Source organism: Equus przewalskii, chromosome 12 (assembly GCF_037783145.1).
Source record: "Equus przewalskii isolate Varuska chromosome 12, EquPr2, whole genome shotgun sequence".
Taxonomy (NCBI): domain Eukaryota; kingdom Metazoa; phylum Chordata; class Mammalia; order Perissodactyla; family Equidae; genus Equus; species Equus przewalskii.
The window spans coordinates 5,606,286-5,623,656 of NC_091842.1; the positions used below are offsets into that span (position 1 = coordinate 5,606,286).

General features: G+C 58.5%; 1 protein-coding gene across 4 annotated transcripts in view; it reads right to left on the reverse strand.

Annotated features, from left to right (window-relative positions):
* TECPR1 (tectonin beta-propeller repeat containing 1) overlaps positions 1-17,371 on the reverse strand; it is a 42,969-nt gene that overhangs the window by 10,131 nt on the left and 15,467 nt on the right. For 3 of the 4 annotated variants that reach the window (XR_011524678.1, XM_008516068.2, XM_008516069.2), the window contains exons 2-16: positions 16,859-17,105; positions 16,199-16,381; positions 15,815-15,937; positions 14,834-14,959; positions 12,225-12,399; positions 12,026-12,126; positions 10,490-10,591; positions 9,625-9,770; positions 6,341-6,828; positions 5,835-5,980; positions 4,763-4,918; positions 3,674-3,823; positions 3,398-3,555; positions 2,338-2,465; positions 1,212-1,314 (exon numbers count right to left, since the gene is read on the reverse strand). Coding sequence is in view for 3 of the 4 variants with exons in the window: in XM_008516068.2 (XP_008514290.1) it covers positions 1,212-1,314; positions 2,338-2,465; positions 3,398-3,555; positions 3,674-3,823; positions 4,763-4,918; positions 5,835-5,980; positions 6,341-6,828; positions 9,625-9,770; positions 10,490-10,591; positions 12,026-12,126; positions 12,225-12,399; positions 14,834-14,959; positions 15,815-15,937; positions 16,199-16,381; positions 16,859-17,083 (2,510 nt within the window). In the remaining variant the exon portion in view is untranslated. The remainder of the gene's footprint in view (positions 1-1,211; positions 1,315-2,337; positions 2,466-3,397; positions 3,556-3,673; positions 3,824-4,762; positions 4,919-5,834; positions 5,981-6,340; positions 6,829-9,624; positions 9,771-10,489; positions 10,592-12,025; positions 12,127-12,224; positions 12,400-14,833; positions 14,960-15,814; positions 15,938-16,198; positions 16,382-16,858; positions 17,106-17,371) is intronic. The other variant, XM_070567439.1, reaches the window with a different exon arrangement.

Here is a 17,371-nt window from a genome sequence, read left to right on the forward strand (position 1 = left end):
CTGTTTTTGTTTTTTTTAAAGATTGGCACCTGAGCTAACAACTCTTGCCAATCTTATTTTTTTTTCTTCTTTTTCTTCCCAAAGGCCCCCAGTACATAGTTGTATATATTTTAGTTGTGGGTCCCTCTAGTTGTGGCATGTGGGACGCCGCCTCAGCATGGCCTGATGAGCGGGGCCATGTCCGCGCCCAGGATCCAAACCAGCAAAACCCTGGACCATGGAAGGGGAGTGCAAGAAATTAACCACTTGGCCAAGGGGCCAGCCCCTTGCAGTGGGTTCTAAAGGCTAAGAAATACCACAACTTGCTTACTTTCTAAAAAAACAGACAACAAAAAACCCCAGGACAAGAGCAATGAGAAATACGTGTCTATGCTCAGTGGGTGGGAAATAAAAAGCCACATACGATCTGGATTTTATACAGCATCTCCTCTTCTGCCCAAAACACAACACACTGACTGTCTTGTCCAAAGGTCTCAAATTCGGAGGATTAAAATAATTTTGGTGGAGGCACCAGCCGGGCAGCATGGCACTTAAGTTCACGCGTTCCACGTCGGCAGCCCACGGTCCACGGGTTCGGATCCTGGGCACGGACCTAAACACTGCTCATCAAGCCACGCTGTGACGGTATCCCACATACAAAATAAACGAAGACTGGCACAGATGTTAGCTCAGTGACAATCTTCCTCGCCAAAAAAAAAGTCATAATAATAATTTTGGTGGAGGCCACGATGTTCTCAGTAGTTTAAATTAAGCGAAACTTAAAAAAAAAAAGTTAAGTAACCACCACTCCCCCCACCCCAAAAAAGCAAGCAAAACTACAATAGTGTTAGAAGTTTGGATGTTGGTGAGGAGGGAATGGTGACGAAAGATAAGGGGCGCCAGAGGGGGTGGAGGGTTGTGGTCACACTGGGTTCGATTTGCGACAACCCAGTGCTTAATATACACCTAGACAGAGAGAAATCTCACGGCATATATGTTCACATATACACGCTTTTACGCTCTTTAGGCATGCTATACCTCTCAATATGTGAGTTTTTAAAATGCGTGTCACACGTAAAGATTTAAGAAAAAAACTGTAAGCAGAAGATCCAGTTAGTCCCACGTCGGGGGCCGGACGCCAGCTCTCACGCCACCCTGGACGTGGTCATCCAGTCTTTGTCAAGACCGTGGCCTGGACCAGGAGCACCCTGGCCGGCGCCCGGGCCGCTCACCTGCTGGTGTAGCCCGTGACGGGGTTCCAACGCTGGTTCTCGTAGATATAGACGCTCTTGACGTCCGACTGGGTGTAGATGTTACTGGAGCTGCTGGCCAGGCCTGTAGGGACAGGAGGCTGCTGGGACTCGGGCTTCTGTCTGAAGCACCAAAGGCCGCAGAGAACGGGCGGGGTGGGCCAGCCGAGAGGGCTTCAGGCCTACTGAGCTTGTTTCCTGGGGCCGCCCAGCTTGGGTTCCCCCTTACCGCCTGGATGAGAATCCGCTGCTCAATAAACCTCCCGTCCACACCTCCCACTCTGTTCTCGGTTACACCCCTTCTTCCCTTGCCGTCCCACCCACCCGGCACCGGGCAGGTGGGGAGGCCCACCCAGCTCTCTCTTTACTGACACAGGTACTTTGGACCATGCACAAAACCCCCATGAGCCCCAATTTCCTCATTTGTAAGACAGGGACAAGGGTAATTCCCGCCTCACAAACGGGGAAGCTGTTAGGCCTGTGCAGACGTGCGTTCCTGCGGTCTTAGTGGACCACAGCTCTACAGGATTGACCGCCCCCCACTGTGGGGCGTGTGGACTGTGGCACGGCCCGTTCCAGTGCCTGTTTCTGCCTCCATTTACCAGTAGGGGGACACAGGGACTCTGCCTGCCAGATCTCAGGGAGCCCACAGGGGTTTGGCAAGGTCTCATCCCCTAAGGCGTATGACCCACCTAGAGAGGGGCTGAAATTCAGGACTGGGACTCAGGAGATGGGGGCCCGGAGCTGCCCCAACGTGCCCTGAGGCCTCATCTGTGAAAGGAGGGGTTGGACACGCTGGAGGGCCCTGGCAGCTGCCTTTCTAGAACCTTCAAGGCCCTCAGCTCAGCTGTGGGTGCCCAGGAAGGCACATCGGTGGCGAGGCCTGGTCTCACCTCACGGCTCGGCCCCGGGACTGTTCTCTGTGGAGGCTGGCGGTGACGAAGGTCACCTGTCAGCCAGCTGTCAGCCAAGTGTCAACACTGGGACAGCAGCTCCGGCGTGGGGCAGGGAAGCCAGACAGGGATTAGAGGAGGCAGCGGCCCGGGAAGGCCGTGGGCAGGGCCCAGGGAGCCCGTCCCGCCGGCCAGGGTGCGCGGGCCGCCCTCACCTTGAAAGCAGCCTCCGCCGTAGCCGCCCGTGTACACCCAGGCCGTGTGGTCGTAGCCGATGCCCCACACCACGCCCCGGCTGTTGGCCTCCACCACCCGCAGGTGGCCTCCCACCTGCCTCCAGAACCTGGGAGGATGGGGGAGAGGGCAGGCAGGAATGCCGGGCGTCCTGCCTTCCTCCCCCTCCGGCGCTGTGGCCTCCCGGGGACGTCCTATGTCTTCAGTCTCCAAAGGACAGGCTTTAGTAAGGACGCTGGAACTGGCCTGGCCCCTCCGGAGCCCCTGATCCCTGGGGCTGTGCACGCAGGGGGCGAGGTCAGCAGCCGGTGCTCCACGCTGCCCCTTGGGGTCTGGGACGGGCATGTCAGGGCAGGGAGCAGGCTGAGCCACAACACGGGCCAGCAGACTGAAACGAAGTCACGACAGGCTGCACGGTGACAGCGCGGCCTCCTGGCCGGGCAGAGTGCAGAGAGCAACTGCCACCTGGGTTCCCCACTTGCTAGCTGAGGCTCTGCCACTGTCCCCACTTGTCTGACTAGACACCAGGTACACAGGGCCTCAAAGGGTGGACAGATGCATGGACTCTCCCCTTCTGAGTGGGGTCCCCTGGTCTCACCTACGTCTCCCTGGTCCTCGCGGGCTCTGGGTGACTTTCTGGGAGCAACCTCAGGACATAATTGGGGGCACTGGGTCCCCTCCTTGGTCCCCCTCAATTCCTCATCCAAAATGCCAGATGCCCGGGGATTCTGCTCACACTGCCCGCCCTGGGTGGCCTCATTCCATCTCGTAGTTTTAAACGCCTCCTATAGGGCCATCCCTCCCTCGTCCTGCAACACCCAGCAGCTGCTCGATGGCGCTGACCTGCCCTGAGCCCAGGCAGTTCCGGTCCCGGCTTGGGGTCCTCCCACAGGTCCAGGAGGACTCGGGGCCTGGGGACCAGCGGGAGGCAAGGCCCCGTGTGGTCCTCCTGCCTGCGGCCCTCCCTGCTGGAAGCCCAGCTCTGGGTGCTTGGGGAGGGGCGGCCAGGCCCCAGCCCCATCGGGAGCACAGCCGACTCACATCTGGTCGCAGGGCAGCGGGTGCGCGGGGTCCTCCAGGTCTGGGCTGGGCTCACTCACAAAGATGTCTCCCTTGCAGGTGATGGACCAGATGGCCTGTGGGGACGGGCGGCCGTGCACCTTCCGGCTCTCGCAGCAGGACAGGCTGAGCAGGGCGAGCTGGCGTGGGGAGACGGCCGGTCATGGCTGGGAAGGGGGCGGGTGGCAGGCTGAAGCTGGGCTGCCCCGAGATGGCTGCCCTTTGACCCTCGGCCTGTGGGGACCACCGCCCACTCACCCAGTCGTTCATGTCCTGCTCTGTGGCAGCAGCCAGACGCACAGGCCACCTCTGCCGGGTCCTCTCCGGGGTGTAGAGGGCAAAGGAGTGCTTGGCCTCATTGAGCACGGGGACCAGCGCTGTCACCTCGTTGAGGAACACGTGGATGTACTGGGCACAGAGAGCAGACGGCAGGGCTGTCACCGGTGACAGAGCGGGACCCAAGGGGCTGGCGGCACGACAGGCCTCTGGGTGGAGCCCCCTCCGTGGTGGACGGACCGGGACGGCCTAGGTCACCCCCAATTCCACAGAGCTGATGCTCGGGGTCCCCAGGGGCCTGTGGGTCTTGGTGGGGGGCTCTGGGGCCCAGGAAGTTCCAGTACAGAAGCCTAGTCCATGGGCAGCACCTTAGCTACACTTCTTTTTTTTTTTTCCCTGAGGAAGATTAGCCCTGAGGTAACATCTGCTGCCAATCCTCCTCTTTTTGCTGAGGAAGACTGGCCCTGAGCTAACATCCATGCCCATCTTCCTCTACTTTATATGTGGGACACCCACCACAGCATTGCTTGCCAAGCGGTGCCATGTCCACACCCGGGATCTGAACCGACGAACCCCGGGCTGCCAAAGCGGAATGTGCGAACTTAACTGCTGCGCCACCGGGCCGGCCCACTTAGTTACACTTTAAAGAAATGCTTTTTGATGCTGACAAGGGCACTTGAGAATCAGACTGATGGGGTTCAAACCCCAGCCCTGGATGAGCTGGCCGTCAGGAGGGGTGAGTGGCTTATGTCCCTGAGCCTGACTTCTCATTTGAAACACGAGAGCCTGTCACCGGGTGCTTGGAGCGGGGACATGGCTCGACGGGGCTGGCACACACCTGCCCGCGACTGATGGGGACAGCTGTCACCACGGGCCAGCACTTTCTAGATGCCAGATGCCAGTTCCAGACCGAGCACCTTGGGGCTGGTGTCCCAGGCCCGGTCCTGCACCCCCCGGCTCTGCACCCACCCCTGTGTACCCCTCGGGCACCCCCCTCTCCCCTGGGCATCCCCCTCCCTTGCTCCGCCCCCTCCCCTCGGCACCTCCCCCCAACGGTGCCCCCCACTGCACCTTCTTCTCCTCGTGGACCACGTAGTAGATGAAGAGGATGCTGTCCCGGGCCCCGTCGTGCCCCGTGAACTGCTCCAGGGCCACGCGGACGTCCACCCACTTGTGGGGCTTCCAGTTGCACCACCACTGTAGAGTCCCTGTCTTCACCCACACCGACTGTGGCACAGGCCCCGGAGGGCATCGAGGACAGAGTCACAGGCAGGCAGTCGGGTCCTGCGTGCACCCAGTTCCCAGCACCCCAGAGCCACCCCTGGCCCCTGGTCCCTTTGCTGCCTCACTGGGGCTCCCAGTTCCACTTCACCCTAATGACAAAAGCAATGCTTGCAGACACTCGACAGGTGCCAGTCCACGAGCCAGCACCGGCTATAGATAACCTCCTAATTCTCAAACAGCCTGTGGGGTCGGCAGCATTACCTCATGTTCTGGATGGGGAAACTGAGGCTCAGAAAGCTCTGTGCCCAGCCCAATGTTACAAAGTAAGTCACTGGCAAAGCTGGGACCCACACCCGGCCTGCCTGTCCTCAGAGGCCCAACCCTTAGCTGCCAGCAGGCTGGTTCGGCGCCACCAGCCCAGACGCGGCCAGGTCCTCCGAATGGAACCAGCCACGTGCTCCGTGTGACTCCTCTTTCCCAGCCCAACTGTGGGCCTCTGGGGGCCGGGCTCTGCCTGAGGGCATCTGAGATGGCCCTCAACCCTGTCCTGACTCATCTCAATGAAACACGACACTGTCTTGGGATGCAGGGTTCCCTCCGGCAGACAGAGGATGACGTGATTCACCTCCCCCGTCCCACTGAGGCTGCTCTGTCTCTCGGTCCCCAGGCCCTACGTCGTCCCTGGAATGCAGTGGGGCCGAAACATCGCTCTTCAGGGCAGAAGAACAAAGGAGTGGACTCATTTCTTTATCCTTGAATCTACAAGGGGCCTGGAAGGGACGGCTTCCCATCCAAGACGGACAGACAGAGGGATGCATGCATCCGTCCATCTGTTTCTCCCACGTCACCTCAGGGCTGGTATACAGCAGGCGCTCAATGAATGCCTGCTGAAAAGACGCGCACACGGGGGCCCCCCCACCTGCTCCACGGCCTGCTCGTAGTGTCGGAAGTTCTCCAGCTCCCGCTTGGTCCTTTCCGTGAGCTGCTGGAAGACCTGTTTCCTCCAGGCGGCCGTCTGCGCCGGCGTGATGGACAGGGAAAGCGTCTGCACCGAGGGCGACAGGCCTGCGGGCCAGCCAGAGCCTCAGGGCCGGGGCCTGGCCGGCCACAGCTGTGCAGCAGGCCAGGGCTCTTTATTTTTTCTTTAATCAGCCCTTTCTTTCTAAAAAGCTACAAACTCTGTAGAACGTCCCATGAGCCCTCCCCCCACCGTTCACCCTGATGAGAACGTTGACGTCCCCCAGTTCAGCCCAGAATGGCCACCACGGCTGGGACAGGGAGACGGGAGGGGGCGCCAGGCTGTCTGGTCTCAGAAGGCAGCAGACAGACAGGCTGAGCACAGGGGGGCGTTCAGGCAGGACATCGCCTGCCCGCCACCCCCGGGGGACACCCTCTGGGGTGGGGGCCCCGCCAACAGCCCCTTACCCAACTGCACAGAGAACCACTTCAGCACAGAGTGAGCCTCCACGGCACAGCCTCCTCCAGACACCCAGGCCCAGAGCGGGTGGTCGTCGGCGCCGTAGGGCTCCTCCAGGCCCAGGGGGAGGACCTCCAGCGAAGAGAGCCCGGTGGTCTCAGGAAGGCCTGCAAGCGGGTGGCTGGGCGTTTTCTTAGGCTCCTTCAGGTCGATATTGGTCCAGGGCACCTCAGCCGGGGTGCAGGCCGGACCAGGGCGAGGCTCAGGCCTGGGGGTCTGAGTGGCAGGGCTGGCGACCTCCGCGGGATGCTCTGTGGTCCTGCTGGTGCCTGGGCCGGAGGCCGAGCTGCCCTTGGGGTCCCCGGGACAGTCCAGAGACTCTGCAGGGACTGGCTGGTCAGGCCCCGGTCTCTCAGCATCCGAGGAGGCGTCCGTGTCGCTCGGGGCACAGGACTCGCCACTGCCCCTCACCTCGTCGCCAAAGAAGCAGCCAGCGCTGGGAACAAAGCGGGCAGACCTGTGACTTCCTGGGGGAAGGAAGACGCCCAGCAGGGGGCAGGCTGGCTCTGCTCCACCATCGACTACCTGTGCCACCCCGGGCAAGTCACAGCCTCTCTGTGCAACACACACGAGTACCCGCTTCCCAGGGACACCCGGGCACTGTGAGCAGTCCTGATGCCCAGGCCGCCCCAGAGCAATCAAAGCAACATATCTGGGGCTGGAGATTAGGCAGGAGTAGTATTTTTTTATTGCGGCAAAATACACATGATGTAAGATTTCCCATTTTATTTTATTTTTTGAGGAAGATTAGCCCTGAGCTAACATCTGCTGCCAATTCTCTTCTTTTTGCTGAGGAAGATTGGCCCTGAGCTAACATCGGTGCCCATCTGCCTCTACGTTATATGTGGGACCCCTACCACAGCATGGCGTGCCAAGTGGTGCCATGTCCATACCCGGGATCTGAACCGGCGAACACCAGGCCTCTGAAGCAGAATGTGCGCACTTAACCGCCACGCCACCAGGCTGGCCCCAGGATTTCCCATTTTAAATCATACAATGCAGTGACATTAAGTATATTCACAATGTTGTGTAACCATCACCACCACCTAATTCTAGAACCTTCTTATCACCCCAAACGGAAACCCATTAAGGAGTCACTCTCCATCCTCCTCTTTCTCCCCAGCCTCCTGGCAACTATTAATTTGCTTTCTGTCCCTGTGGATTTGCCCCTTCTGGACACTTCCGATAAATGCCATGGTACAATATTCGACCTTTTGTGACTGGCCTCTGTCACTTAGCATGATGATGTCAAGGTTGGTCCATGTTGTGGCATGTGTCAGTATGTCATTCCTTTTTATGGCTGCATAATATTCCACTGTATGGATGAACCACATTTTATTAATCCATTAATCCACTAATGGACATATGAGTTGCTTCCACCTTTTGGCTATTGTGAATAATGCTTCTAGAACATTCAAATGCAAGTTTTTGTTTGAGCACCTGTTTTTAATTCTTGGGAGTATGTATCCAGCAGTGAAATTGCTGGATCGTATGGTAACTCTATCTTTAACTTCTTGAGAAACCGCCAGACTATTTTCCAAAGTGGCTACACCATTTCACATTCCCACCAGCGGTGTATGAGAATCCCAATTTCTCCACAGCTTGTCAACACGTGGGGAAGTGGAGCGGTGTCTCTTTTGCTTCTGATTTGCATTTCCCTAATGACTAACGATGGATGGAAAGATGAGCGCCTTTTCATGTGCTTCTTGGCCATTCGAATATCTCCTCTGAAGAAATGTCTATTCAGGTCCTTTGCCCTTTTTAAGTGGGCTTGTCTTTTTGCTGTCAAGTGGTAAGAGTTCTTTACATATTCTAGATACTAGGCCCTTGTCAAACACATGATTGGCAAATATTTTCTCCTATTCTGTGGATTGTTTTTTCACTTTCTTGACAGTGTCCTTTGATGCAAAAAAGTTTTCTTTTTTTTTTTTTGAGGAAGATTAGCCCTGAGCTAACATCTGCCACCAATCCTCCTCTTTTTGCTGAGGAAGACTGGCCCTGAGCTAACATCAGTGCCCATCTTCCTCTACTTTATTTGTGGGACGCCTGACACAGCATGGCTTGCCAAGCGGTGCCATGTCCGCACCCGGGATCCGAACCGGCGAACCCTGGGCCACCAAAGTGAAACGTGCGCACTTAACTGCTGTGCCACTGGGCCAGTCCCCAAAAGTTTTCATTTTGATGAAGCTCAATTTACCTATTTTTCCTTTTGTTTCTTGTGCTTTCGGTGTCATATTTAAGAAACCACTGCCAAATCCAAGGTCATGACGATTCGGCATCAGTGGCTTCAGAAGCTTCCCAGCTGATTCCAACATGCTGTTCAGTCTGGTAACCACCAGCCGAGGAGACTAAACCCTTGGGTCAATGTGGGCAGACCCTGCCTGGCCTGCCCCTGCCCTGGGCTGGTAGTGCATCCACGTGGCCACCACCAAGCTGGGGAGCAAAGCGTGTGGACCAGGGCGTGGGTCGGGCCCAAGCTGCAGGCAGGAACGCGGCGTGCTGTGGAGCACTGTGCCCAGGCCCTGTGGGCTGCACGACTGGGCAGGTGGGCACTGAGGTCCCCCGAGCCCCTCCCAGTGCAGCTGAGGCATCTCCAGCTCAGACGCGGTCACCTCCCTGCGCTCTGACGCCTGTGGGCAGAGCTGGGACGCCTCTGTCCACACTCTCTGGACCCACAGGAGGTCTGAAGGCACAGTCTCCAGAACCACAGCAGTGCACACCTGGGAGCTTCAAGAAATGCAAGATCCCAGCCCCGCCCCCGACCTATGAAACAGATGCTCTGGGGGTGGCGCCTGGAGAGCGACCCAGACGCCCAAGCTTGAGGTCCAGCTGTAGACTAGAGGGACCTTCCATCTTCTCCCCTGCCTTCCTTTGACGGAGCGGCCTGAGCCTCCACCCCACAAAGAAGCCTTTTCTCTCCCAGATCTCAAGACTTCAGAACCAACAGGCCAGCCCTGCTTGGGGACAAACCCCGGCTCCAATATGGACGGACATCCCAGCCTCGCTCACCTGTCACCTCCCACCTCCCACCCTCCGGCCGAGCCAGGACACAGGCACAGGAAAGAGGAGACCCCACAGGCTGGGCCTCTGGCGCGCCACAACCTGGCTTTGTCCTGCCTGAGACCGGGGTCCTGGTGAGAGGCCAGGTGGCAGCCTCCTCTGGACACTGCCCACTGAGGCCACCAACCCTTCCCGCCCCAGCTCCTCCGTGCCCTGCCGCCCCCAGGATCACCTGAGGAGACTCAAGGAGCTGCCGGAGTGCGACCGGTCACTCTCTCGGCCGGCGACAATGGCCTTCCATGTCTTCCCACTGAGCTCGCTCGGGGTGACGCCCTGACGGAAGTACATGGCCCGGTCGTCACAGCTGATGCCCCAGACCTGAACAGAGGGAGGTGCTGCTGGGTGGGAGGGTGGCGCAGACGCAGGGGCTCCCTTCCCTTTTGGGGGTGTGGAGGAGGACGGGATTGGAGAGAGCACCCCAAGGCTGGAGGACACGTCTGCAATGGCAGGCAGGAGGCCCCCCCCATCCGTGCGGTGGGGTGCGTGCGTGTACATGTCTGTTAGGGCTGGAAAGGTCGATGGGATGGGTGTGGGGTAGGTGCAGAAGTCAAAAGCAGGAAAGGGAGCCTGGAGGGCTGGGGGAGGGCATGACACCAAACTCAGGAGAGCAGGGACCTTGTCCTGGCTCCCCAACCTCAGGTGAACCTGCAGCTTTGGGGCGACAGAGGCCAGAGGAGGTGGTGGTGCCCATGGGCACGGCGCCCAGACACAAAGTCCACCCACATCCCCATCTTCCATGCAGCCTCTGCGGGGAAGGAATCTGCTCCCCAAGTGAACCCAGAGGATGGTCCTGATCTTTTCAAAGATGCAAAGTAACCTCTTTGATTCTGACCTCATTCTCTACGGGAAAAGTGGCCAGGCGGGTGCCTCCTCCCCTCTGCCTTTGGGCACTGAGGAGGCAGGTGGGCTGGGCAGCTGAAGAGCCCAAGGGAGGGGCCAGGGAGGAGCCTGCGGGGGTGCCCGAAGGGCCGAAGCTGGCCCAGGAGTGACACATCAGGAGCCCCCATCCCGAGACCTCCGCTGCCCCCCGTGCGCACCTGGTCGTTCAGCCCCACATTCACCATCGTCATCTCTCCAACCATCTCGATCCAGCTGGTGCCACAGGGGTTGTGGGAATTGACGCCTCTGCGGAACCACACCTGGGACAGTCAGAAATGAACAGGCCTCGCTGGAGGGCCACCGAAATGGAGGGTTTTTCTGTCTTGAAGCCTCAGTTAGAACAAACGAAAAACTCGGATCCTTTGGTTCACGCCACGAACGAGCACGGCACGTGATTTAAAGGAAATGTTCATCCACGCCCCTCTTCCCGCGCCCCTGTCCCACAGGGCTGAGGGTCACCTGCCCCCAGCCACACCTGTCCCGGTGGCTTCCTGTCCATTCACTGGCTGAGGGCATTGCCCCTCCAGGAGACAAGGCTGCCTGAATCTTTCTAGAACCTTCTCTCCACCAGTTCAGCATCTCTTGGCACCAGCAACAGGTGTCAGCTGTTTCACTGCAGACAGTTAGAGCGGGGAGGTGGTCATGGGTGGTGGTTGGGGGGCGGGATTCACATCGAACCCCAAATCCAGACGCTGACCTGTGAGCCTGACCGGTGACATCCCACTGCCACGGACCTCTGGGCATCCCCACCTTAGCTCACGCTTGACGCTCGGACAAGGCCATTTTATCCAATCGAGTTTGTCTCTATGTAAGATAATGGCCTTAATGATGCTATTTAGGAGAATCATTTTTCTAAACTGATCATTAGAATAAATAGCATATTTTGGGTCTATTCTTAGTGTTTATGAAATACTTTTTTCACGTCAACTTGTAAAAACACACACTATCCAACCAAATTTCTCTCAGGCCCAGCTGTGGCTCTGACACTCACCTGGTAGTCACACTCCACCCCTGACCCTGGTCCCCGCTGGGCTCCCCCACGACGGTCCTTATCCATTCAGGGCGCTGGCTCATATAAATACAATTTTCTGCTCATTTAATCCATTGCTCTGTGACCAGCTTAGGAGCGGGCTCTGGGAAGTGGGGTGCTTGGGGACACACAGAGGGGCAGCTGAGCTACATTTTTTCAGGCTGGGGTGTGGCCTGAGCCCTGGGGGCCTTCAGCACTGAAGACAGACTCAGATGTGTGGCTGATCCGGCCCCCTGGACACTATGGGATGCTCTTGACATGCGGTTAGAAAAAGATCGTGGAAGCAGCCCGAAATCAGATTATTTTCTTGGACTTGCCTCTGATAAATTGAGCATGACAAGCACTGGCCATGAGCAAGCGGAGGCACTGAATTAGCAGAGGGTTTCAGAAAATTTGCTTCTGATTATTTGAAATGTTACAGCCTCCTGAGTGACAAACACAGTTGTTCTGCCCTTGGGTTGGGGGGCGCAGGTCTGGGGGGGGGACTCTGCAGGCACCAAACATCTTGGAGATGACCAATGACGTCAACAACAGAAAAGGCACCGTGCTTGGCTGATGCCAGATTGTTCTAAAGGGTTTGCACCACACTAGCAAGAACAAAAAACCACACAACCCTCAACAATAAACAGAGCCCCAGCCCCAGCCCCCAGGGACCCCATCTTACTTTCCGGTCCTTGGTGATGGCCCAGACCACAGCGACTCCCACCGAGACGTGCATGATCCCGTTTTCAGATGTGGGAGGCTCCACCACGGACCAGGAACTTCCTACACGGCCAGGCAGCCCCCATCAGTGACAGCCCTGGGGAGAAGCTCGGCGCCCCCCTGCCCCAGCATGGGTGTAGGGCTGGCCCCAGAATGCCCACCTTTGGGATTGTTCCTGCTGATTCCTTCCCGGACCAAGGCTTGCCCCTCCCAGAGCGTAACCCACAGGAGGTCGTGGGGCCCACAGCTGATCTGGGCTGCCTCTGCTGGGGTGTCCATGAGGGACCAGGATGAGCCCTCGGGGTTGGGGTGGCTGACATCCTCTCTGTACCACACCTGGGAGGCGAGAAACCCACAGGGAGGGTCAGCGGGGTTCGGCCAGGGCTCCGTGGCTGCGTCAGCTGCCCAAGCTTGGCTGCGTTCGCAGCACAGCACACACGGGCCAAGTGGGGAGTCTTGGGGGACCCGGGGACCAGGGTGCCCTGACTGTGGGACTAGGTGACCCCCAACTCTGTTAAAAAAATGCAAACCCTTTGGGCCTTCCTAGGGGACAGATCCCATCCCTGATCTGCTTGTGAGAACCGCGCCCCGCCCCACTGCCCCGTGAGAACTCCAGCCCCAGCCCAGGTGTCCTGCGCCCCCTAGTGGTGTCATGCTCTCAGGACACCCGTCTCTAGGGGAAATCAGGGTGCCCGGTGATTAAATGGGAAAACTCCCAAATCCCTTTCATACGGATGTCCAAAACATCCACTTCTTTTTCTCCTTAATGCGAAGAGAATGAGCATAACCAACTATTTAAGGCTGAGCCACCTGTTCATATCATCCAAACTGGCTCATTTCATCTGGAGGAGGCAGTGCACTGCCGCACGGTCCAGGAGGGCTGGGGACCTCCTCCGGGGAGCTGTCGCCACACGGGGGACCACAGCTCCCAACCCTGCCACCTCGCCCTCACAGCCAGCACTGCAGAACCAGGCCTGGGCAGCCTCCCGTTGGCTACCTGCTGGTTTGGGAGCCCTGTTGTCTCCCCAGCTCCTCCCGGAGCCCAGGGTCCTGGTCACACCTTTTATGGATCACAGCAGGGGAGCAGGGCAGCACTGCCTCACAGCTGGCACCCGGTGACACGAACACTACTCTTGCACCCCCGTTCTCCCCATCCCTGCCTCCAGGGGGGCACAGCCCCTCGGCAGGGGCTCTGTCTCGGGCCAGCTCCCCCAACACTTCAGTGTGGCTCAGAGAAGACAAGTGTGGGTTGACCTGAGCCCAAGCCGAACAGGACCCAGAGGTAAGGCTGATAAAAACCTGCCGTGACTCTTCCAAAGCCAACCAGAGAATCTGGTCAATTTGTGGTGCAGAGCGCTGAGGAGTCACCAAGGGCCCCAAAACCACGACGAAAGAGCTGGAGCACCTGCACGCAGGATAGCTCTGTTGCTGCTGACCTCAGGGGTTGGTTTTGTTCTTTCACTTAGTTCACAAACTCCCTAAGAGAAGGATGTCCTCTTCTCTCTAAACCCCCACCCACCCACCCATCCATATACCCATCCATCCATCCATATACCCACCCATCTACCCATCTGTCCACTCATCTATCCATATACCCACCCACCTACCCATCTATCCATCTATCCACCCACCCATCTACCCATCCATCCATATACCCACCCATCTATCCAACCATTCATCTACCCATCTATTCACCCACCCATCCATCCACATACCCAGCCACCTACCCATCTATCCACCCACCCATCTACCCATCCATCCATATACCCAGCCATCCACCCATCTACCCATCTATCCACCCACCCATCTATCCATATATCCACCCACCCATCCATCCGTCCATATACCCACCCACCCATCTATCTACCCACCCACCCATCCATCCATCCATATACCCACCCACCCATCTATCTACCCACCCACCCATCCATCCATCCATCCATTTACCCACCCACCCATCTATCTACCCACCCACCCATCCATCCATCCATATACCCACCCACCCATCTATCCACCCACCACCCATCCTTCCTTCCATATACCCACCCACCCATCTACCCATCTATCCACCCATCCACCTATCCATCCATCCATCCATCCACATACCCACCCACTCACCCACCCACCCATCTACCCATCCATTCATATACCCACTCATCTACCCATCTATCCACCCATCCATCCATCCACCCACCCACCCATCCACCTGTCCATCCGTCCATCCATATGTCCACCCACTCATCCACCCATCCCCCCATCCACCCACCCACCATCACTCATCCATCTATCGATCCATCCATCTTATACCCACCTACCCATCCACCTACCCACCCATCCATCTGCCATACTCCCAGAGACTGCTGTGTGGGAGGCACCAGAAGGGAGCAGGCAGAGAGCTCAGAATCTATCTGAGGAGACAATATTGATGGCATCTGAGTTCATGGTGGGCACTGATCAGTGCTCCGGGGGCTCAGAGGAGGGACAGGCCAGGACCAGGCATGGAGTGGGGCGTCAGAGGCTCCTGGGAGGGGCAGGTCCCAGTGGGTCCACAGGACAGCAGGAGTCACAGGACGGGGGTTGTGGGAGCCAGGTAACACGCTGCCTGCTCGGGGAAGCCCCGGCTTTGGGACGGGAGGTGAGGAGACGGTCTCAGGGGCAGGCTTCCTTCCTCCACCTCCCACCCTCCACCCAAAAGGCCAGCTTCTCTCCCACCTGTGGCCGACCTCCCTCAGCCACCTCCCGTCCAAGGTACAGGGGGGCATGGCCTCACCTTTCCCTGCAGAGACACGGCCCACACAGACAGGCGGCCCACGGGCTCATCTGTGATTTCCCATCCCCCCACAGAGAGGTCATTGAAGGGGTCGGGCAGTTGCTTGGGGTCATCCTTCGAAGGGATCTGAAATGAGGTGTGAGGCAGTGGCAGTCAGGACCTGTGGGCACCTTGGCCAGTAGAGGGCACTGCTCCCCTCCTGGTGGGCGCCTGGTCCTGCACCACGGCCCCCACACGCCCCCTGCAGCCTCCAGCAGGCTGCCTTCCATTCTCCAGCTCAGCGCACCACCTGACCTCACAGAGCAGGCACATGAGGACAGAGGCGTCTGCCCTAAATCTCCTCTGCCCCATCCTCTATCAGCCACCAGGCCTGGGCTGCTGTCCCCGAGTGGTCACTGCTGCTCCAGAGTGGAAGGCAGACGCACATACAAGGTCTCGGCTCTGCGCTTTGCAGTGACTGACTGTGACTCCAGCCCCGTCTAGAAGGGAGCGGACACAGCCCTGTCCTGTGAGCCCTGCATGACGCCGGCTGTCACCTCGCTCGCTGGGCTGCTCCCAGCCCCACCTCACGGCCCTGACCCTCCGGAGAGGTCTGGTGACGGCCCGAGGGCTTCCTCTCGTTCAAGGCCGTGGAGGACCCGGGTCCAGGCCTCGTGTCCCTAAGTTGGGAGGTTTTTCCGGGTCACGGGAACAATGTGAGAGCCAGAGTGGCATCCATGGGGGTGAGGGGAGGAAGGGCACAGACTGAGCCTCAGTCTGGGACCGGACAGCGGAGACCCCGGTCAGGACAAGTCCTGTGCTGTCCCAGCTCCTCATGTTGCCATCTCCCAAATGAAGGGACACGCAGCGCTGCAGTGTTCCCAGGGCAGGAGAGGACTCGAGGCAAGGTCTCAGGGTAGGCGTGGTGAGGAGGGCAGGGGAGGCTCCCTGTGACTGCCTTCTGGGCCCCGCCCTGCCCCCAGCCCACCCCGCAGGCTCGACCTTGGCCCAGGAGTCGCGGGACTTGTATCTCCTGTACCGGATCCACCGTCGCCTCCGCACGCAAGAATTCCACTTCTTGTCCCTGGTGTAGGTGGCAGGGAAGTCGATGGCATATGTCCACCCCTGAAATACCAAGGGGGCTCTGTAGGGCTCTTGGGGAAGAAAGCTGAGGAAGGTGGGGGGCAGGCTGGAAGAGAGGGAGGGGACAGCGACATGGCCCAAAGCACCATCCCCAGCAACCCTGGGCAACAAGCGGGGAGTGGCAGGGCGCAGGCTGAGGTCGGCAGCCACAGGGCAGTGGGGACAGCACTGGGGGATGGACGGAGCAGAGCCCAAGACGCTCCCTCCCCACGGGGAGGCACGGAGGGAAGCGAGTTCACCTACCCCTTTCTCGGTGGGTTCCCCTCCAAAATTCTCATCCACGTACCAGTCTGATTCCCATTCCCAGTGCAGCGAGGGCAGCGCCACCCCATCCAGCGGCCGGTGCTGGAGCCCACTCACGTCACTCCACGGCCAGCGATCACTCGGCAGGAGCTTCTCACAGAAGCCACCCACGGGGTTCCAGCGCTGAGGGCCAGAGGCAGAGACGGGCCTTAGGCCTGCAGCTGGCCTGGGACAGCAGCAGTCTCTCAGGGAACATAGCACCCTGCCAGCAGGCCCTCCTGGTTGTGTCCAAGGTGGGAAGTGAGCAGAGGGCCTGCCTGGAACTCAGGGATCAGCAACTCCCATGACTCTTCACATGAGCCAGCACGCGGCCCCAAAGGGCAGAGACCTGGCCAGCCACAGTGCCCCGAGGGGCGGGCAGTGGAGGGCATGGCCCCATCCTGGGCCCCTGGGAAATGCCCGGAGCCCATCCTTTTGCAGATCTGGCCAGCCTGCCTTGGTAAAGACACAACAGGCACTCTGGTCCCAAAGACCCTGGATTCTATACCACTCAGATTTTAAATAGGATGAAAGATTTGGGAAGTGGCCAGGAGTCGGGTGTGGGGGCTTTATCTCCCAACAAACCAACCAACTCAGCAACCCAAACACACGAGACCCCACCTGATTCTCATAGGCCTCCTCCCGGCGGCGGATGGGGACGTCGCTGGCGCAAACGTACACATAGACCTGGTTGTCGCACGCGATGCCCCAGCAGCACTGAGTGGCCGCGCTGACCCGCTTGAACTCCAGCTGGGTGTCCTTGCACAGCTCCCAGTACTGCCCAGCTGTGGAGAGTGTGTACACCCTCCCGAAGAGATCCACCGCCCAGAGCACCGAGTCAGGCATGGCGGTGGCGGCTGGGGGACAGCTGGTGACAGGAGGGCCAGAGTCAGTGTCCGCGGCCCCAGGCTCCCAGTCTAGGGCCCTTTTTCATCATTGCCTTTCCTTTCCTCTAATTATGGGGATATTTTTCAAACATACAAAAAAGTACAGAGAAAAAATATAACGTCAAAGTATCCACCGCCCCAAATTTAGTGAATATTATTATTCGGTCATCTTTCCTGTCAAAAGAATGAATGAAAAGCCATAGATTTAGCTGAGTCCCAAATATACACACATCTTGCTGCCCATGTG